Here is a 22,850-nt window from a genome sequence, read left to right on the forward strand (position 1 = left end):
GTTTTTTTTCATTCCATTGTGCTGCTTTTCCATAGGTTTTCTACGTAAACTAACGAGACGGACATATTTGACCATTGCACTTGTATCTCTAGCAGTAACTAAAAATATATTTTTTAGTTTAGGAACAGCATACTAAAAATGCTGCACTTAAGTTAAAACATGTCTTGTGTCCCTGCAAAATTGTGTTCTGCGTGAAAGGCCCCTAACTGTTCTTCTTTACATGAAGATTCTGATTTAAGGTTTTAGATGTTCTACAAACAGTAGACAAGTAGAAAATGTCACTTGTGAACCCTTTAGAACATTTTTTCTGCCTCTATTTAAATGTAATATGCGATAAACTTACAAGCTTACAAAGTACAAGATCTCTGTTGTAGAATGGCTCATGAAGCAAATCATTTTAAAGGTTCTTAGTGCTGTCTGTATAATGTATAGTGTTGGATAATGTTCTAGAAGTTTCTCAAGCTACAAGACTAGAAGGTTTCCAAGGCTGTAAGAAAGGTATACTATTCTAGAGCGCTAGAAGACTCTCAGAACTGTTTGGCTTTAAACTGTTGGGGTGTGCCATAGAGTGCTCAGACCCTAGTTAGACCCTGTTCTGTATGTTTTTTCAGGGCTGTAGACCATTGTTTGTTGAATGTTTTAAGGGCTGTAGGACCACATTGTTCTAGGAGTTTTCAAAAGTTTTAATGTTGGAGAAATTTTCTAGAGTCTACTCAAAGCTGTAGGTAGTGTCAGTTTTCTATTAGGTTCTCAAAGTTGTAGACTAGGGATAATGTTTTTGAGTGTTCTCAAGAGTATAGGACAGGTGTCTTGTTCTTGTGGATTCTCAAGACTTTAGGGCAGGGACAGAGATCTGGAGGGTTCTCAAGGCTGTGAGAGAGAGATAATTCCAGCTGCTTTTCAAACTTGTCGTCTAGCTGATTCACAAAGATGCATGGAAGGGACATTTTTTTGAGTGTTCTCAGGGCTCTAGGGTAAGGACAGTGTTTCAAAGGGGTTATCAAGGTTGAAGGTTAAAACAGTGTTCTAGTGGGTTCTCAAGGTTATAAGATGGGGAAAGTGTTTTGAAGGTGAGAACAGTGTTCTAGTAGGTTCTAAAGGTTGTAAGACAGGGACAGTGTTCTAAAGGTGTGGACGGTGTTCTAAAGGGGTCTCAAGGTTGAAGATTGAAACAGTTCTAGTGGGTTCTCAAGGTTGTAGGACGGGGAAAGTGTTTTGAAAGTAGGAATAGTGTTCTAGTAGGTTCTCAAGGTTGCAATACAGGGAGAGTGTTCTAAAGGTGGGGACAGTGTTCTGAAGGGTTCTCAAGGTTGAAGGCTGAAACAGTGTTCTAGTGGGTTCTCAAGGTTGCAAGACAGGAAAGGTGTTTTAAAGGTGGGAACAGTGTTCTAGTAGGTTATCAAGGTTGTAAGACAGTGACAGTGTTGCAAAGGTGGGGACAGTGTTCTGAATGGTTCTCAAAGTTGTAAGATGGGGAAAGTGTTTTGGAGTTGAGAACGGTTTTCTATTAGGTTTAAAAGATTTTAAGATGGGAGAAGTGTTTTGAAGGAGGGCACAGTGTTCTAGTAGGTTCTCAGGGTTCTAAGATGGGGAACGTGTTTTGAAGGTGGGAACAGTGTTCTACTAGGTTCTCAGGGTTCTAAGATGGGGAAAGTGTTTTGAAGGTGGGAACCCTCAGGGTTCTAAGATGGGGAACGTGTTTTGTAGGTGGGAACTGTGTTCTTCTAGGTTCTCAGGGTTCTAAGATGGGGAAAGTGTTTTGAAGGTGGGAACAGTGTTCTACTAGGTTCTCAGGGTTCTAAGATGGGGAAAGTGTTTTGAAGGTGGGAACAGTGTTCTAGTAGGTTCTCAGGGTTCTAAGATGGGGAAAGTGTTTTGAAGGAGGGAACAGTGTTCTACTAGGTTCTCAGGGTTCTAAGATGGGGAAAGTGTTTTAAAGGTGGGAACAGTGTTCTAGTAGGTTCTCAGGGTTCTAAGATGGGGAAAGTGTTTTGAAGGAGGGAACAGTGTTCTACTAGGTTCTCAGGGTTCTAAGATGGGGAAAGTGTTTTGAAGGTGGGAACAGTGTTCTAGTAGGTTTTCAAAGCTGTAAGACAGGAAACGTGTTCTAAAGGGTGGGGATGGTGTTCTAGTGGGTTTTCAAGGTTGTAAGATGGGGAAAGTGTTTTGGAGTTGGGAACAGTGTTCTAGTAGGTTCTCAGGGTTCTAAGATGGGGAACGTGTTTTGAAAATGGAAACAGTGTTCTAGTTGGTTCTCAAGGTTGTAAGACAGGGACAGTGTTCTAAAGGTGGGGACAGTGTTCTGAAGGGTTCCCAAGGTTGAAGGTTGAAACCGTGTTCTAGTGGGTTCTCAAGGTTGTAAGATGGGGAAAGTGTTTTGGAGTTGGGAACAGTGTTCTAGTAGGTTCTCAGGGTTCTAAGATGGGGAACGTGTTTTGAAAATGGAAACAGTGTTCTAGTTGGTTCTCAAGGTTGTAAGACAGGGACAGTGTTCTTAAGGTGGGGACAGTGTTCTGAAGGGTTCCCAAGGTTGAAGGTTGAAACCGTGTTCTAGTGGGTTCTCAAGGTTGTAAGATGGGGAAAGTGTTTTGAAATTGGGAACAGTGTTCTAGTTGGTTCTTAAGGTTGTAAGACAGGGTCATTTTTCTAAAAAAGTGGGTACAGTGTTCTGAAGGATTCTCAAAGTTGAAGATTGGAACAGTGTTCTTGTGGGTTCGCAAGGTTGTAAGATGGGTAAAGTGTTTTGAAGTTGGGAACAGTGTTCTAGTAGGTTCTCGATGTTGTAAGACAGGGAAAGTGTTCTAAAGTTGGAGACAGTGTTCTGAAGTATTTATATGGTAAAGGGACAGTGTTCTAGTGAATTCTCAGGGCTCAAAGTGGAAACAGTGTTCCAATGAGTTCTCAAGACTGTAGGTCGGGTGTTCTAGTGTTCTAGTGTTCTAGTGAGTTTTCAAGGCTCTAAGGTGGGCTGGGCTCTGTGTATTCTGGAGGGTTCTCAGTGCTTAATGGCTCATAACAATGTTCTAGAAGGTTTTTGTGGCATGTGCAGCTGATTATGATGCAGAACTCTCTCTTGGTGTGGGCCGAGTTGCCAGGCTGTTGCTATGGTGACATGGTTAACATAAGGGAATGTTGTCTTTGATTAATGCGGTGCTTTTGTTGCCTTTGTCATGCAGTCATCTTAACACATCAAAGAGCTCTCACTGTATGACTGGCAGGGCGACCAGCCAATTACAGATCAGCTGAGAGCACAAGCTTTCACGTTGATTAGACGTGTGTGTGTGTATGTCTGATTCAAGATCTGTTCAAACAGAAGTATGCTGACATGTTCATGTGTATATGTAAGATTTTAGGGCTGGTATCCATGACAACAGGAATGTCTGTAAGGCAGTAGCAGGATTCCTTTTCTCCTTCACGCTCCGTTTATCCTTCCCTCTCTCTTTCTCCTCTTCTCTTTCATCTGCTGTTCTTTTCTTCTCCTTTATCTCACATCCTCTCCCTCTCTCTTCTCTGTCTCTCTGTTTAGGCTTTGTCCTCAGTGACGCATTGCAGCCACAGTGTGTATGTGAGTGAGTGAATGTGTGTTTTAGTGGCTGTTTGGGTGTGTGTGTGTTCTGCCGAAGGGTTCTGTTAATGGATTTAGTGTCTCACTCCTTGTGTTTTTATGTGCAATCCAAAACTATATTGAGAATCAAAAACATACACACACGCAAATAAACACTGCAACCTGAGAGTATTTCTTCTAGAGTTTAATGGGGACCTCGTCTTAGAGAAACCATTTACTATTGATTAGCCAAAAAAAAAAAAAAAACTGTGTCTACAATTCCAAAAAAAAAAATCAATAAATAAGTCCAGTTCAAAACATAGATCTAAATTTTGAACAAGAGATCAGGAAGTCAGTTTTTGTGCTGTCCAGATGTAAAGCTGTATATTTGTGAAAATGTGACTGCAGGTCAAACCAGCCCTTTGTTTATGAGCCTCTTCACAGAGGAAGAAAGGAAATGCACCTCTTTTAGTATTCTTGACCCATTTTTTACACTAAAAAAAAACTATTTAAGCTCCACCCCATAAGGATTTACTAGATATGAAAAGCTTCAGAGCTCTCAAATTTCTCTACCTTTTATAGGGATTATAGAGATCATCTCAAATTGGTTCTCTGATATATCCACCCAGAAGTTCTTCTTTCTCTTCTACTCCATCCAGATTTTGTCAGTTTTATTCAGTTCATAATCTCATTAATAGCTCAACCAGAATGAAAAACCTTGATGTAAACACCTCAGTCAGAAAAAAATTACTGATCCCAAACTTTTGAAAGGTAGTTTATATCGCTTTTATTTGTATATTGGTCTTTTGCAATCGCTGTACAATACTGTGAAGGTCATGTTGAGTGTAATGTCCAAGGCAATACTCTTCTCTATAACTGCTAGAGAGTATAGAATAACTCCATAAGAGAATAGTCAAAAGTCCCTCAAGGGTCTTCAAGGCCATAAAATATTGTTTTACACATAACACAAAAGACACATGACACACACACACACACACACACACACACACACACACACACACAGTCAGCTTTTAAAAACTAATTTTATTCTATGAAAATCCCAGTGCTAACAGTAGATTAACAGATTTAATAAAATTCTGATTACACACATGAGCAAACATTACATCTAACAGAACTAACATCTGATGAATGAGAAGTCCATACAGTGCCCCAATAAATACTGTATTTGGACACTTAAGCCAGACTTAAAAATGTATGAACCTTTGCGATATTACATTTTGTATTATTATTATTTTTAGTGGCTGTAAATTGTATGTTGTTGCAGATTAACCACACGTGTTCAGCATATTAACTATGAACATACTATATTTGAACACTTTCTGGTGGTTAGAAACAGAATGTTTTATATCTATAGTTTTATGATTTGAAACCTTACAAGCATACTTTTGTGAAATGTTTTGCTCGAAAAACATGTTTTAGTATGCTGTCTTGCTTTAAAACAAATGGCATTAATTTCCGATTTTTAATTGTTTTTTGTCATTTAATGCAATAATATTCATACATTTTGTAGTGTGGCTTAAAGGGATAAAAGGTCTGTCATCAATTACTCACCCCATGTGCCATTCAAAACCCATGATATGACTGACTTTCTTCTAGACCACAAAATGAGACAATTGCGAATATTCCTGTGTATGCAGAGTGAGTTTTGTAATTCTAGTGTTTCTCTAGATGACTCACGGCTCACAGTGACTACAGCTCCAGCTCACGGCACAGATGATAGCCCTCTTTAAAGATACTTTCAACGGTCAAAACAAAATCAAATGTCTGTGTCAGATCCTGTTTATGCAAAATCCTCTGCTAGTCAGCCTTCCATTTGACCTCTACCCCGTGCTGACATTTCCGCTGATAAATACGCTCTAATATAATACAACACATGCCTACACTGTGATGGAAGGAAAAAAGCTTTCTTTTTACTTTCAGTTCACATATCCGTGATATATATATATGGCAGTTACTTGGTTTGCTGCAAAGAAATGTTTAGTGAACCACACACATGGAGGTCTTCTCTCATTCTTCCATGTAATCGCCTTTGACAGCATGATCCTTCTGAGCAGCCATCTTGACACAATTTGGTTTGAGCATCTTTTTTATTTGGGTTTTATGAATTAATAAGAGGCACCATTCAAGAGACATGTAGATGAAAAAAATACACATTTTATTTGGTTCTACAGTAAAAGAAAAAAATATATATATATCTAATATAATTTCACAATATTTGGCGGTGTTTTTTGTGCTTATTAAAGTATCGAGTCATTAGCTTAGCCACATGCTAATAGTTTACTCTGTTTTTCTAACATTTTGCCCTCTTCTGTTTAGAAGCCTGTCACTTTCACACAAAGGTAACAGACGGCTGAATTAGCTAGACACTTGCATTAGTCAAGTCCTGCTTTACGTCTTGAGCTGTGTTTGTGTGGCTGTGAGTTTGTTTGTATGGGCCCGGCTGCCTGTTTAGAGCATTCCCAGCCACTCAAGTTGTCTCATGTAAACAGTAAAAATCTCTACACTACCAAGAATTATTTTCTTACTTGGTATTGTTGCAACCCTGAAGGGGTTTTTATTTTCCAATACAAATACTTGAGAAGCAAAATACTAAAAATATTAAGTCTTGTTTTCTGAGAAAGTTTACGCTTAAAACAAGAAAAAATGTCTTACGTTAAAAATAATTCAAAGAGAAAACAAGTTTTCCTACCCCATTGGGAGATTTTTGTCTTGTTTTCAGCAAAAACCCACTTTATTTTTTATCATTTTTTGGTAAAAGAAGACTTAATTAATATCTTAGGTCATTTAGCATCTTATGTAAATGTATCTTAATTTAATAATGTTTAGATATTTGTACTGGAAAATAAGGCAAAAATACTGAATAAGAAAATATTTTTTTTGCAATGTAGGGTTTGGATGAGATCCATGGAGTTGCCAGTGTGAGGTAACATTTTGCAGCGGCTGCCTCCCTTTTCTTGTACAGTCATCAGGTTTAGTTGAATGGCCTGAACTTAGCCAGGTCCCCTTCATGCCATTTTTCATTTATGTCATGATGTTTGTATGGTGTGTTTAATATCTTTGTTTAACCCCTTTCCTCATAAGAACCTCAGGAATTTGTTGTTGAAATCTTGTGTCAGTCTGTATTATCCTTTTTATACTACTGCGTGGGCTGGATGACCAAAATGCTTTATCATGGAATGAGAAAGTTTATGTCATCATAATGTCATTTTTGCTGGAAAGTAAACCTCCAAATGTTACATAATTTAAATGCAGTAAAAATTTAAAGGCACCTTTAACCAAGTCAATCAAGCTGTCTACAGTCGAAACATCTATGTGACACAGTTTTCAAAATTGACTATAATAAAAAAAAAAAAAAATTCATTGTGCTGTTGATACAGAATATAGTACAAAACCTGTTGACATTTTGTTCCATTGCGTGATATATACCTTAACATGCATGATACAATTCACGTGTAACAGCTGCTATCGGAAAAAAAATATATTTCAACGGTCAGCCAAATGTGGTGTTTTTGAGAAATGATAAAGGTTTTATTTCTGAACCAAGGTGGTCTACCACCATGAATCAACTATCTAGACCAGGTTGGACCAGATAAAAACCATGTAAAAACAGCAATCCTTCTGGTTTTAGGAGAACTAGCTGAAACAGCCTCATATTCTGAATCTTAAAATATCTGATATAAAAGGTCTGATGGCTTTCCGGCATTAAGGCAACGGTAATATTAGACATTGCAATGATGTGTTGATTTTTTTTTTAGATCCACTCTAAAAGATGGGCTTAGCTGTAGGCAGTTAGAAAAGCCTATTACTTACAGTCCAGAGCATTCGCTTTCCAAAAAAAATAATCATGTTATGTGCTAGTGTTATGTGTGTGTGTGTGTGTGTGTGTGTGTGTGTGTGCATAGCTGTCAGTTTGGGACAAAATTGTCATGAGAAGCGAACTATATCTGGCAAAACCACCATTTAGGACAATGGGTATGTTGTACAGTATTCAGGAAAAAGTTCATAAATGTATTAAATAATGCAAAAGTTTTCTTTTAGGGGTAGAGTTTGGGCTAGTATATATTTACTTATGTCCTCATTTAGCTAAGTAAATGTGCATATGTTCGTGCAGTCATTTTCTAATGTTTATTTGGTTTTCATACATTCATGTTGTGCAGAGCTCTTGGATGAACAGATACACTCAACACACACACACACATGCACAAACACACACCCTCTCTTAGACTCATGGGCGCTGCATGTGCTTTTCCTCTGTAGACTCTGGCTGCGCTCACACGTCACTCCATTAACCTGCTCCCCAACCACCTGGCTCAAGCCCTGCATGTGCGCGCCGGCTCACAGGAAATTAACGCTCGCATGCAGAGCGCCATCGCCCTGCGCAGCGGGGACAAGCTCCGCCAAGAACATATCTCCCCCTTCTCTCTCACCTTTAGAGAAGCACTGCTGGAGCACAAGGTAGCCTGCTCCCATCTTCCAGCCATCCTGTCCTCCTTCTCTGCTCTCTCACTTCCTCTTTTTTGGTTTATTTTTGTTGTGGAGGTGCAAGAGGAGGAGGCGAGAGAGTGTCATGAGTAAACTAAAGGACGTTAAGTGCCATCAATGCCAGTCAATACTTTCTAGAACACTCACAGCGGTTTAAAATGTTCTCAATTACTATATCCCATCCGAAAAACCAAGTTAAGGTTGTCCTGCTGTACTTTGGAGCTTGGTTCTTGACAGTCAAAGATGGTCAACCAGATGGTACACCTCAAAAAAGGTCTTGCTTTCCTTTACAAATATCTAAACTTAAAGTTTATTCTTAAAGTAAAAAGTTGTTTAAAGTCAAAAATCTAAATGGACAATTCTTTTTATGGAAAATTGCAGTGTTTATTATAAATAATTTATCCATGCACATTATAAATCAAATTATTAATAAAATAATGTATCTGCCCTCGTAATCGTTAATCAAAATAACTACCCCTGCCTCTACATCTCTTCTCTGATGATGTGTTTACTGGCGCGAGGGCGGGACAGTAACCTGTCACTCACATGACATCAGAGCAGTAGCAAACCACAACCATCCAACGAGCGAATCAAGTCCCACTGGACAAAATCAAGTCCTGTCCTACATTTTTTTTCTCATTTCACTCGGATACGTCACAATAGGGGAAAAAAGACTATTGCAACCTCCGTTTCATGCTGACTTGAAAATACAAAATACGTTTACTTGAGAAGCAAAATGTATCAAAATTAAGTCACAAAGTAAGAAAAATAAACTTAATTTAAATTTTATTTTTCTTACCCCATTGGCAGACATCTTGTTTTAAGTATAGAGTCACTTAATTTGTATACATTAGAAAACAGCCCTTTTTTTGTTATCTTAGTTATGTCATTTTGCTTCACCCAAGGGATAGTTCACCCAAAAATTTTAATTCTGTCATCACTTACTCACCCTCAGGTTGTTCCAAACCTATATGAGTTTCTTTTTTCTGTTGAACACAAAAGAAAATATTTTAAAGAATGTCGGCAATCGAACAGTTGACGGTAGTCTTCCATAGTAGGGAAAAAAATAATAATATGGCAACTGTCACCTGTTTGATTACCAACTTTCTTCAACAGAAAAAAAGAAACTCATACAGGTTTGGAATAACATGAAGGTGAGTAAATTATGACAGAATTTTTGGGTGAACTATCCCTTTAGGTAATTAATTATACCTTGATTTAAGGATATTTCGATATTTGTACTGTAAAACAAGACAAAAATACTGAGGAAGAAAATCATTTTTTACAGTGTAGTCCAACTGAATTTGATCCATATAAAACCATTTGTCACCAGTTTTAGATGGATTTTTCCAACTGAGTGGAAAATGCCTGAAATAATGTGTTTCCTGATCCGATCAGAGGGTTCTGACAAAGAAAAAGAGTCTGAATTCAAATCAACACTTAGGAATAATGACCCTTTGAATCCAGCCGATTGGATTGGTCTCCAAATTGATTTGTTTAATCACCATCACTGATGAACCCTGACGAACGTTAATTCATCCTGAGCAACTGGGATTTGCCCACACCCGGGATTTCAGATTACTCATGATCCACCACCATGCATGTTGTCATCTTAGTTAAAAAACGCTTTTTATTCAGTTTATATTTCCCTCACCTCATTTCTGCTCGTTTGAGTTGACCTTCGCCCCTTGCTTGGCCTTTGACTCTGTGCCACTCTGTGCTTGAGTTTTTTGGTTTGCACCGCCTCCAGCTCTGACATCACACGTCCTCTCACTAACCCAGAAAGCACAGGAGTTGTGTGTATGTGTGTGTGTGAGCGCCTACCCTGCTCTCTCCTATGTGGTTAGCATTGCTTTCATGGTGTGGTCAGTGTGGTCGTCATGTGAAGAGAAATTTATGTCCTTACTTTTCTCTCTCTGTGTGTGTATGTGTATTTCCTCTACAGTATTCCCAGATGAGAGACGAGGTGTTTAAGTCTAATCTAGTGTGTGCCTTCATTGTTCTCGTCTTCATCACTGGAATACAGAGCTTACTTCCCTCTGCAAGGTAAAACCTACACATGTACATACATATACTGGCCATAGCCACCACAGACATTGAGGATGACACATGATCTATTTGGGTTTATATATATAAGTCATGCATGGGTTAATATTTCCAGTAGTGTTCGATGAGGGTTTTTCACTCTTGAATATTTGATTACATCCACAAATGTATCATATAATATGTGATCTCTCATGTTTGTAGGATGGTCACAATGGTGATACAGTTCTCTGTCCTCATCTTTCTGCACTCTTGCCTTGTTGTTGTTACAACGGCGGAGGACTACAAGTGTTTGCCACTGGTTTTGCGAAAAGCGTGTTGCTGGGTGAACGAAACGTACGCTGCACGGAACGTCGTCATCTTCCTTTCCATCCTCATCAACTTCCTGGCTGCCATGATCAACATAGTGAGCAAACATTTTATTTATCTTAATTTTAATGTGATCATTATACTCTTGCACACTTCATCATGGATATATAAAGTTCTAGAGCCCCACTAAGCGATTTCTCAGCTGAACCAATTTGATCTCAAGAATTATAGAAGTACTGTGGGGTGTAAATGAATTTATTTTCTTTGTTTCTTGTGACAGTCTTTACACAAATTTGTACAAAATTCACCAGCCTAAAACCACCAAAATTAGCCTTGCACAATATAGCAATACCATATTGGTTATCAGCCGAAATTAGAAAATTAAAATTGAAAAACTTCCCCCAGATTTTTATATTTGGCCTACTTTTGCCGTCATCTAACTCTTACTTAAAGTTGATCTTTAAAAACACTAATAATTTAATGACTGTTTAATGCGTCTTTAGCAAATGTCAGAATAAACATTTTAAACAAGCATTTAAAACAGTTGATTTTATTTTTTTAATTTTTTATTTATAAATAAAATATAGACTTTTAATACCTGCTACTTATTAGTTACTTGTCATAATACCCATATTTCGAAAGTTCTTGAAAATTGTAATCATTTTGCTCTTTATACAGATATATTCTTAAATGCAATCTATTCTCTAACATTTGCACTCTCTCTTTTATCACAGCTTTGGTGTGATTTCGATAAATCCGTCTCATTCAGGAACCAGACGTTTAATGCATCGGCCTCAATCCCAGATATCTGCTTTTACCCAGAGGTCTTTTCACCCACTGACATGCAGTTTCAATCTGTTAAAAATGATTGATAGAATTCTAACATTTGTGTAAACTGTTCAATTCATCAATTCATTCACTGTACATCGAGCGATGGGGTGTTAATGGTGAGGTTGTCTGGCTGTTTATTGACAGTATTTCGTGTTTACTGGAGTGTTGGCGATGGTGACCTGTGCAGTGTTCCTAAGACTCAACTCGGTTCTGAAGTTGGCCATCCTGCTGATCATGATCGCTATCTACGCAGTGCTGACCGAGGCCTTCTACACACCACTGTTTATCCGCTATGACACACTTACACTCAATCAGAGGTATGTAGGCAAACTCCCACATCCATTAAAGAACCAGTTCTAAAGAGAGAAATTATACATCACACTTTAACAGTATAGGCGTAATTGTGATGACTCAAGTAAGTGCGTAAGGTGACGCAGAACAACTAGAAGAGCAACAAATGTCATGCTGTTTCTCAAATAGCAGTCTGCGTGCGTTTTAATAGATTCCTGCATGTTTTACTGTATGATTAACTTCACACAGTCATAAATTGTCTTCTAGATGTGGGTGGTGTGGCCTGGTGGTCAAAAGTTTAGGTTGATAACTGTAAGTTTATAGGATTAAACCCAGCAAAAGGTGATAGTTGTGCTATCTAGTGATGTGTAAAGGAATGTTTGCATTGTTTTATTCTAAAATCTAAAGGTGCCCAAGTTTTTGTGTACCTTTCAAAAGTTTGAGGATTTTTACTTTTATTTAGCATTAACTGCTGGATTAAATTGATCAAAAGTGACAGTAAAGACATTTATAATGTAAAAAAAAAAAAAAAAAATGCTGTTCTTTTAAACATTCCATTTATCAAAGAGCTCTGTATAAAGTGTATCACAGTTTCCACACAATTATTAAGCAGCACAACTATTTTCAACATTGATAATAAAAATAAATGTTTCTTGAGCAGCAATAAAATAAAAAATTACCAATAATTGTGTAATAGTAACAATGTGTCAGTTATGAGATTTTCTTTTGTAACTTGGCAGAAATACATATCTTTTGCTGGTTAATAGCACTACAGCAGATCGGAGGAACAGAAAATTTTAGTCATTTTTAATAATTTTTCAAGTTTGTTGATTAGTGTTCATTATTTTTACAAGATATTTCACTTCAAAGGCACTTCAAATAATATCATGGTTTTGCCATCCCAAAAAGTGGGGAAAAAATAGAAAATTAAAAAAAGGGATAAATACTGTAAAAGCAAAACAAATTAGTTGCAAGTACTAGTTTTTGCAGTCTTTTTCTATCCTGTGCATCATTGTGCACATCATTAAGCACTTAACTTAATGTTACTCCAGAGGCATTGTCCTTTTGATAAGACCACTGTAGATCACTTTAGGTAAAACCATCTGCCAAACTACAAATTACCCCTAAACAAGAGCTAAACAACAAATTTTGATTCATAACCAAGTCCTGAAAAAGGTTTGTACAACTTTAAACAGACTTTATATTTCACTGTATTAAAAATAAACAAATCTTTCTTTTTCATATCAGATATCTTAAGTGTTTAACAAACAGTGTACACTGTAATTGTATCATCAAGGCTCTTTATGACATTTATGACAGATGTTTGTCTTAACTAACTGCACTCTGATCATCATAAACATGCTGTGGAGCTCATGAGACTTTCTGTCTTGTTAACCTGGTTACAGCAAAAGCTTCCTGGGAACCAAGGAAACGTCTCTGCTTCTCATGGCGATGTTCCTTTTAGCTGTGTTCTACCATGGCCAACAGGTAACAGACACACACACACACACACACACACACACACACACACACACACACACACACACACACACACACACACGCTAACCTGGATCAGGGGCCATTCAGTTCCTATTTTATAATGTCACGTTTCTAAGAAACAGAGGCAAGTTATTGGCTGCTTCATAAGGTCTCACAGTCAATATATAAAAGCCCAGCTCTCTCTGACGCACAGTGTGTGCGAAGCTTTTTAAGTTCACTCTACTGATTATTGTCTTTGATGCCGTAGATCAGGGGAAAGAGTCGGTCTGAGTGGTGATGAGTGAAAGAGATAGAGAAATGAGCACTGTGTGTGTGTGTGTGTGTGTGTGTGTGTGTGTGTGTGTCGACACCGCTCTGATTAAGCCACACAGAGTCTCACATATGACCGAAATGCTTTGTGCTTGTGCCAGAAATGAGTGCTTGTGTCCAGCTATAAACTGCCTGTCCATATTTACCCCCTCCCCTCGTATCCATGGCAACGGTGTGTCATTTAGGCAGGTGGTGCCACTGGCATTGCTTGGCCTATGGATTGGGACTTGGTGTGTGTTTCTTGAACAGTGATTTGATAATTTCTTATTTATGCTCATCTTGGTGTGTGTGTGTGAGTGTGTGTGTGTGTGTGTGTGTGTGTGTGTGTGTGTGTGTGTGTGTGTGTGTGTGTGTGTGTGTGTGTGTGTGTGTGTGTGTGTGTGTGTGTGTGTGTGTGTGTGTGTGTGTGTGTGTGTGTGTGTGTGTGTCGGATGAATGAACAAGCACTCTGTCACTGCGAGTCAGTGTCTAGGAGAGATTACTTTTCATATGCAGTTCAGTCTGAGACCACAATGAAAATTTAGGATTCAAAATCTTTTAAACCTTGAAAGTTTGTTTAAAAACTAAGAAATGTTATATTATAAAATGATTAAGAAATGTATTATAAAATGAGTGAGAAACATTTGAAATATTTGGCTCTCTAGTGCTCTCAGACTTTAAAGGGATAGTTCACCTAAAAATGAAAATTCCGTCATCAGTTTCTCACCCTCATGTCGTTCCAAACATGTGAGACTTTGTTTGTTCATCTTTGGAACACAAATGAAGATACAACTACCACTTTGACGCTTCAAAAATTTCATAAAGAGATTGTAAAACTAATCCATATGAATTTTTGAAGAGACACAATCGCTTTATATGATGAACAGATTGAATTTAGGCTTTTATTCACATATAAACATTCATCAACACACACATCAATTGTGGTAAACAGAAGCTCAAGCATATTCGCTTGACGTGCGAGAACCAATGAGGTTCATTCTCGTGTTACGCAGCACGTTTGAGCCTCCACAAGAACCAATGAGGTTTGTTTAAATGTTAAATGTTTAAATGTGAATAAAAGACTAAATTCAATCTGTTCATCTAAAGTGATTGGGTCTCTTCAGAGAATTTGGAGTAAACCGCTCAATTCATATTCAATTCATATAATTTGTTTTATATGTATATGAATAAAGAATTAACTAAGAATAAAAATATTCTTGGTATTTTTATCTTGTTTTCCAGTTAAATTATCACAAAATGTATAAAACAAGGTGAATTTACTTGAGAAGGAACATTGCATAAGATATCAAGATTCATTTTTCTATATTATATTATGAATATAAGTGTATTTTACCGTATTGTACTTGCAGATCTTTTTTTCACTCGTTTCTTATTTATACTCACGACATGGAAAACAATTACGGAGCCCCTAAAAGGACATGGTGATGGGGGACATTTTTTTATATATCTAAGAACATTTGCATTTGCTCGCAGAACTAAAAAGAAAAATATGTTTTAAAGCTTTTGCAAGCAAGAGCAACGTTTCTCAGGGAAGAACTCAAAAGTTTTGTGAGCAAACGCAAAAGCATTTTTCCTCCCGTCCCACAATTTTTCCATCACCACGTACCCTTAGGGGCTCGGTAAAAAATCGATCGGTGAAGTTAGACAAAATAGAGTTACTAAAGATACATTCTGTGAAAACAAGTACGCATTGTTGCTTCTCAAGAATGTTTTAAGGATTTTTAGATATTACAAAATGGATTAATAAAGTAGTCTAATAAAAATGTACTGTGTTATTTTTGCATTGTAGGCAGCTCTGAGATAAAACAAACAAATGGCTGTAGTTTTTTTGCTTCAGTATGTCTGTTTAGTCCTTGTAAGGGATTTTATGAGAAACATCTAGGACAGAGTAAATACTTTCTATAAATTGAAAACTCCACTGAGTCTACAGGCTCTGAAAGGGCAGTAAAATGATCCTCTGGGGCAAATTCAACACATGTTCCCCTTGATTAACCTGTGAATACAGGTACGAGCCTTACTCGAGGGAGTAAGGCATAACTGTTGTATTATCTGCTGACTGAGTGAGAGTCTTGAGAACCAGCACGTCACCTCCACATAGCTTAGCACATCACTTTATCATGGATAAAACAATGCATTCATTTTGGTCTCCTTTGTAACAGCTGCCAGACTTCAGCTGTCTAAATTGCTTTTTGGACAGAGATAAAGTCCCGAACACCTCCAGACAGTGGTGAGATTCAAAACCAGGCCTCCCAAGACACTTAAAACTTAGAAAACTCATTTGTGTTAAACCCTTTTCATACAGTTTGTCAAAAGTAATTTAGTTGATATGCACTGCTTTAATTGTCTCCTGTCTGTGTGTATGTGTCCGTCTCTACATCTTTGTGCATATGTATTAGAGGTTAATGGAGGTTAGTCTTGTTGATGTGTTTTTAATAATCATTCGGACAGTCGCACATCCCCGTCTGCCCCACTTGCTTAATTACTCCTCATAAAATTATCTTTCGCTCCATATTAGTCTGAGAGCATACATAAACAAATGCACGCACACACATGCAGTTTACACTCATACTAAGGCACAAACACTTACATCATGCCCTGACTGTTAGTAAATTAATTTTTCAATCTGGACGCTTTTGTGAAACCGTTTCAATTAAAGCTGGATATTAATGAATGCAGATGAGCGTGTGTTACTGCTTAATTAGGGGGGACCTTGTTGGAGGTCTTCGTTTGGAAGAGAGCTGATGGAAGACAGGCAGAAACGCAGCACGGCTCACTTCTCGTTAAAGCTTTCAGAGTTCTTACTGAGTGCACTGTATGAAAGAAATAAAATGGTAATGTCATCATTTACTCATGTTGCTTGAAGCATGTATGATTTTTTTTTTCCTAGTGGAGGACAAAAGATGTTTAGCTTTTCAGAATATCTATGCTGCTCTTTTTCATGCGATAGAAGTAGATGGCTGTAAGAAGTGTCTGTAAAGCTCCTAAAAAAGCTTTTTAATGAAATTAATACTTTCATTCTGCTAGGATACATTGGATTGATCAAAAGTATCAGTAAATACTCTGGGCACACTTTAGGGTCCAATTCTCACTAATAAATAACTATTAACTATGACTTTTGCCTCAGTAAACTTCTAATGACTGCTTATCAATAATATTTAGTAAGATAGTTGTTAAGTTTAGATATTGGGTAGGATTAAGAAATGTAGAATATCATGCAGATAAGGCATTAAAATGTGCTTTCAATATCCTAGTAATATGCATGCTAATAAGCAACTAGTTAATAGTGAGAATTGGACCCTAAAGTGTTAATACATTATATTATAAAAAAAATTCAGTTCTTTTAAACTTTATATTCATCAAGGAATCCTGAAAAGAAAAATGATCCTCTTTCCAATAAAAATGTTTTCAATATTGATGATAATAAAAAATGTTTCTTGAGCACCAGATCAGCATATTAGAATGATTTCTGAAGGATCACGTGACACTGAAGACAGGAGTGATTAATAATTTGGCATTACAGGAATACATTTATGTATATATTTATTTATATAATTTATGTTAATTGACTTTAAAAAACATTCATATTTCACCATATTATTATTTTTACTGTATTTTGATCAAATAAATGCAGCCGTGGAGAGCAAAAACAAGACTTTTCAAAAACATGAAAAACATTTTTTTTTTTTTATTGACCTCAAACATTTGAACAGTAATGTATTGTTGGAGGACAAAAGTCTTAAACCCTCATTAAACTGTCTCAGACATTTTATTTCAAAGCATTGGAACTTAATTTAATGTGACGTTTTATATTGCTCTGATAGTCTCAGATGAAGGATGTTGATTTATCTTGTGAAGGACAGCTAGAAGTGACCCACATGCAGGCTGTCCCGCATATCACTGTGTGCAAACAAGACAGATGATGCGTCCGAAATCACGTACTGTCTGAATGGGTACTAGATATGGATTTACTTTGTGACCGTTAAAAAAGTATGCTCTATATAGTATCAATGTGGGTAGTATGAATGAAATTCGCACGTACTAAATCCGCCATGTTACTGTCATGTGACCTACCAGCGTCGGTTGTGTCGCTTCACTGCCATTCCGGGTCCTTTTCACCTACTGTTTTTCGAATATGTATTGAGACATATTACTCTGTTTTTTGTGTACTATATAATAGGCAAGTATTTAATTCCGGGCGCATCCAGAGACTTAGAAGGCGGAGAATATTGGAGTCATAGCCATCACTTTAGATTAATTTCAGATGATCTAATCACGAGTAGTCCAAAACATTTTGTAATCCAATCCCTGGAAACACACAGCCTACTGTACAGAGGTAGTCAGAAGCACATGTGATTTGTAGTGTAAAAGCTAATCTATCCTGATGTTTCCTAGACAGCACTTTTTGCACTTTGTCAACATGTAGTAACACTGACATAGAGAGTGATGTGTATATTTATGAAATCAGAGACCCTCCGCTGAAATCTGAACACAGGTGGTCACAGGGGACACATTTGAGACACTTATGAAGATATAAACCGCAAAATGTCTCGGCTGACCACTTATGCTCAGATCACCCGAGATGGATCTTAATGCCAGGTGTAAATAGGGCCAACTTAACCAGCTGAAATTTCATTTATATGTGTTGTGCAAACCTAAAACTAATTATACCCACAGTGTAGTTTGGTAGTTAGGTGGTGGCGTCTTGCTGTGGGAAATCTGCCCCAAAAACCTGATGCTTTTAGCAGAACAATGATCCCAAAGCCAAATTAACTTTTTAATTAATTTAACGGAGTGGCTTAAAAACAACAATGTAAATAAACTTCAATGACCTAGTCAAGGACTAAGAACATGTGTTGCACTAGAAAATAATGGTGTACAAACCTGTTTATCTTCAACAAACTGAAGCAAAGGGCCAAAATCACACCTACAAAAATAAGCTAAAGCACTTTTGATAGCAATGAATGTTGTCATTGCTGCAAATGGATGGCACTATGAATAGTTCAATGTGGGGATTTTTTACTTGTGTAATATCATACAGATTTTTTGTTTTTGTTGTTGTTTTTACATTTAATTAAGACTGTAACATTCCATTAACAAGAACTTATATAAGGTTGTTTGACATGAGTGTTTTAAAGCATTTCTACATATTTTTCTGATTGAGTTATTTTCCACATTTAAAAAGATTACCAACAGATGCTTTCCTCCTCTAGTTGCTAGGATTTTTCTGTGCCTTTTTTTCCAGTGACTGGATTGTGTTTGCTGAGTGTGTATTTGCTATTCATCTGCTTAGTATTGCTGCCAGTTATTAGATATACCTTCTCTTTCTCTCTCTCTCTCTCTCTCTCTCTCTCTCTCTCTCTTCTTTGTCACTTAAAACCTTTTTCCTTTTTTATTTGTTTTATATATACTATATATATATATATACATATATATATATATATATATATATATATATTGTTAGGCACTTTACTGTAATTTCACTTATTGTTCACTTGAACTTTCTATTCATCAGAAATTCCTGAAAGAAGTATCACATTCTCCACCAAAATATTAAGCACCACAACAGTTTTCAACATTCATTAATAATGATAAGAAATGTTTTTTGAGCAGCAAATCAGCATATTAGAATAATTGATAAAGATGAAGGATCATGTGACACTGAAGACTGGAATAGTGATGCTGAAAATTCAGCTTTGCCATTACAGGAATAAATTATATTTTAAAATATATTCAAATAAAAAACAGTTTAAATTGTAATTATATTTCCCAATATGACTGTCTTTACTGTATGTTTGATAAATGCAGCCTTGCTGAGCATAAGATACTTAAAAAACATAAAAAAATCTTATGACCACCATAAATTATATTAACATTTGAATATTTATATTTGAATATTATATTATATATATTTTATATATTTTATATATATATATATATATATATATATATATATATATATATATATATATATATACATACATACATACATACATACATACATACATACATACATACATACATACATACATACATACATACATACATACATTTTGATCTTTCATTGTAAGTCTGTTATGTTGAGGGGCAAATTCATAATATTCCTTGCATTTGTGGTGACGAACATTTAGTCTTGAAGTGTGATCAGAGGCCGGTTGTGTAAACTGCAGAGACTATTCTTAACAAGTTGAAATAAAAATGTAGATTGGTCTAATTTGATATTGAAAAGTTGGTCATACTAGTTCTTAAGACACAGTTTCAACATAATGGCTATGTCGCTGCCTGGCCCCAGCAGAAGATATGGGCAGATATTGACCTGTACAGCTGGTCTTCTCTGCCGAGCCTGACGAATGCTTTATAAAATAACTGCCTAGGACTGTAACACTGATTGGCCGTCCTGTGTTTTTGCTTGTTTTTGTTGATTTAATGTATCTGGTGATGCTTTTTATTCTTTGTTGTCTGACCTGCTTCGTTCTCTGTCTCTCAGCTGGAGTATACTGCTCGTCTGGACTTCCTATGGCGTGTGCAGGCGAAGGAAGAGATAAATGAGATGCGTGAGCTGCGTGAACACAATGAGAACATGCTCCGGAACATTCTCCCCAGCCATGTCGCACGCCACTTCCTGGAGAAAGACAGAGACAATGAGGTAGAGAGACAGAATGGATCTGGGTGTCTCACTTCTTTAGTCTGACAGAAAAAACATGGCAGCACTTAGATGGCAAGAACATATGAGGAGAGGATGAATCACTGCCACTCTCTTTGTTCTTTGTTGTGCTTTATTGGCATGACAGTCAACTTTCTGTAAGCATTTGCAGCTGCGGAAGTCAGAACCAATGAAGACATTTACACAAATTGATAATAAATATACATGACAAAAAAAAAAAAAATACAAATAATATATTGGGGGTCTGTAGCTCTCTTCAAAACACCAAGTGAGCTGCCTAAATAGGAAATAAATGTATGCTATTATTCAGCGAGATAGAAAAAAAATATATATACAATGAAATTCTGAGATTTCCTTCTCCATGAAGGACGAATGCAGTGTTGCCTTAGCATATAGCTAAAATATGGTATCTTAGTAGGCAGCATAATCAAATTTGTCTCCCATTTGGAAGTGCTTCTGGTTCTAGTTAATTTTGTTGTGCTCGCAACATAGATTGTTAATGTGGCAGCCATGTTTTTATGCGACTAGTGTCTTTTTTGTCTTATTCCTTTGTTCTTTCCTTTGAGTTTGTAAAGGCAGTGTGTGTGTGTGTGTGTGTGTGTGTGTGTTTGTGTGCTCTCTTGTCCTGATGTGACTCCTCTGTTTATTTCTGGAATGTTCTGCTGTCAGTCAATCAGACAATAGGGAGAATAAATAATGGAGCTGTATAACTCACGGATAAAAAATGCATCCATTTAAGCCTGTGTGTGTGTGTGTGGGTGAGGGTATTGAGTTGCTTTAATTATCCCATTAATTTATAATCAGGTGGAGTATTGAGGTTTGATTTAACTGGTGACGCTAAAAGTGTGTGTGTGTGTGTGTGTGTGTGTGTGTGTGTGTGTGTCAGTGTGTGAACCATAATTTATGCCACTCTCTGCTATTATTAAGATGAGAAAATGATCCCTCTCCCTCACACATGCACACATACACGGTCTTGCTCGCAAAACCTGCAACTCTTAAAGGGCACTGAAGTAATTTGGTTCAGTGACTAACACTTATTACGTGTATTATTACTTGTTTTCTACACTTGTCTTCAACAGTCACTGACTTTTTACATTATGCGTCAGCAGGGCGGATCAGTGGGACGCTGAATGTTTAGGGTGTATGGAGAGAGTTTAACCTCATTCTATTGACCACAGCTTCCTCTTTAAAGTAGTTAGAGCTGTGCATGGCCTTGTGGTTTGCACACATTAGACCTCAAATATAGTACAGCACATAATTGCGCATGTTGTGATAGATTATGTAGTGCATATGAGGTCTGTTCATAACCATGTGTAAATGGGAAGTGTGTGTAAGCCATGATTTTTGGACCATTCACACAGGACCCTTTCTGTTTTATAATTATTAAACACATGCAGAGAAACGTTTTTGTAACGTCATTGCAACACTTTTTTTTTGTAACACTTGTCTGTTTTTAAGATGATTCATTCTATATAAATAGTATTCAATATTATATTATATTATATTATATTATATTATATTATATTATATTATATTATATTATATTATATTATATTATATTATATTATATTATATTATATTATATTTGGTAACACTTTACAATAAGGTTTCATTAGTTCAGTAGTACACTAACATGAACTAAGAATGAACAATACTTCTAAGGCATTTATTAATATAAGTTAGGGTTAATTTTAACATTTACTAATACATTATTGAAATCAAAAGTTGTATTTGTTAACAATAGGTATAGCACTGTGAACTAACATGAACAAACAATGAATGACTATTTTATTAACGAACATTAACAAAGATGAATAAATACTGTATCAAATGATTTGCGTATTTTTAGTTCATGTTAGTTAATACATGAGACCTTATTGTAAAGTTTTACCATGTATTTTATAGCATACTATAATTAAGAACATTGTGTAATATAATATATGTAAACAATCTGTTTTATAATTTTGTAATTGTTGTATTTGATTTATGTTTAAAATATAAGCTTGTCAGCAGTGTTGTTTTAGTGTAATTGAGAATTTTTAAGCAGTATTTTTAAATCATTTTTATCATTTCCATTTTCATTTTAGTAATTTTGTTGTGTTTTTTGTCATTTTTATTAGCTTTTTTTAATATTTCTATATAGTTTTTATTAATTTTTATTTCAGTTTTAGTTTGTTATTTAGTATGATACATGTTGCCTTGGCAACTAGCTGAAATAAAATAAATTAACTTTTATATATTTTATTTTATCTCAGTTAACTTTTAATTTATATAAAGTAACGAAAATGGTTTTTTTTTATGGTTTTAGTTCAATATAATGATCCTGCTTTGTCAGATGCATTATGAATTATGCATTAATCAAGTGTGTTTGTTATAGTTATTGTACACATGCTGAAAAACATTATTTGCCATTGCAACGTTTTGTTGCCACGCTTGTTTTTTATATCATTAATTATATATATAAAAATGTATGTTTATATATTTATTCTTACATATTACATTGTTATAATATGATTAAAATATAACATTGCTAATATATGATAATGGCTTATATTAACATATTGAATTGCATATTATAATTAATAATATTATATAATATATTAAATGTAAACCATGTTTTTTTGTATGTTGTATGTGTTGTATTGGCATTTATCAGATATCAGCCTTATCAGATGCATCTGTTCTGACTCCCACTTGTGAGGTAATCAAGTGTGTTAGATATAAAGCAACACTGCCCTCTCGTGGTCAACACATTATGCATACCACGTTCACTGTATTGTTGTTCTGACGTTCATTGGAATCACATTTTTGTATGTTTTTACATGTGTCAAATTGAACCAAAGTTATCTGAAGTTGACT

At 36.1% G+C, this 22,850-nt stretch overlaps 1 protein-coding gene across 1 annotated transcript in view; it reads left to right on the top strand.

Annotated features, from left to right (window-relative positions):
- adcy8 (adenylate cyclase 8 (brain)) overlaps nt 1–22,850 on the top strand; it is a gene marked incomplete at its 5' end in the record, with an annotated part of 50,337 nt that overhangs the window by 22,653 nt on the left and 4,834 nt on the right. Inside the window, 7 exons of the mRNA XM_081374220.1 lie at nt 7,823–8,020; nt 9,993–10,093; nt 10,295–10,496; nt 11,134–11,223; nt 11,375–11,547; nt 12,928–13,009; nt 19,815–19,973. Coding sequence (XP_081230346.1) covers nt 7,823–8,020; nt 9,993–10,093; nt 10,295–10,496; nt 11,134–11,223; nt 11,375–11,547; nt 12,928–13,009; nt 19,815–19,973 — 1,005 coding nt within the window. The remainder of the gene's footprint in view (nt 1–7,822; nt 8,021–9,992; nt 10,094–10,294; nt 10,497–11,133; nt 11,224–11,374; nt 11,548–12,927; nt 13,010–19,814; nt 19,974–22,850) is intronic.

The sequence above is a fragment of the Scardinius erythrophthalmus genome (genome assembly GCF_964197995.2).
Source record: "Scardinius erythrophthalmus genome assembly, chromosome: 9".
Taxonomy (NCBI): domain Eukaryota; kingdom Metazoa; phylum Chordata; class Actinopteri; order Cypriniformes; family Leuciscidae; genus Scardinius; species Scardinius erythrophthalmus.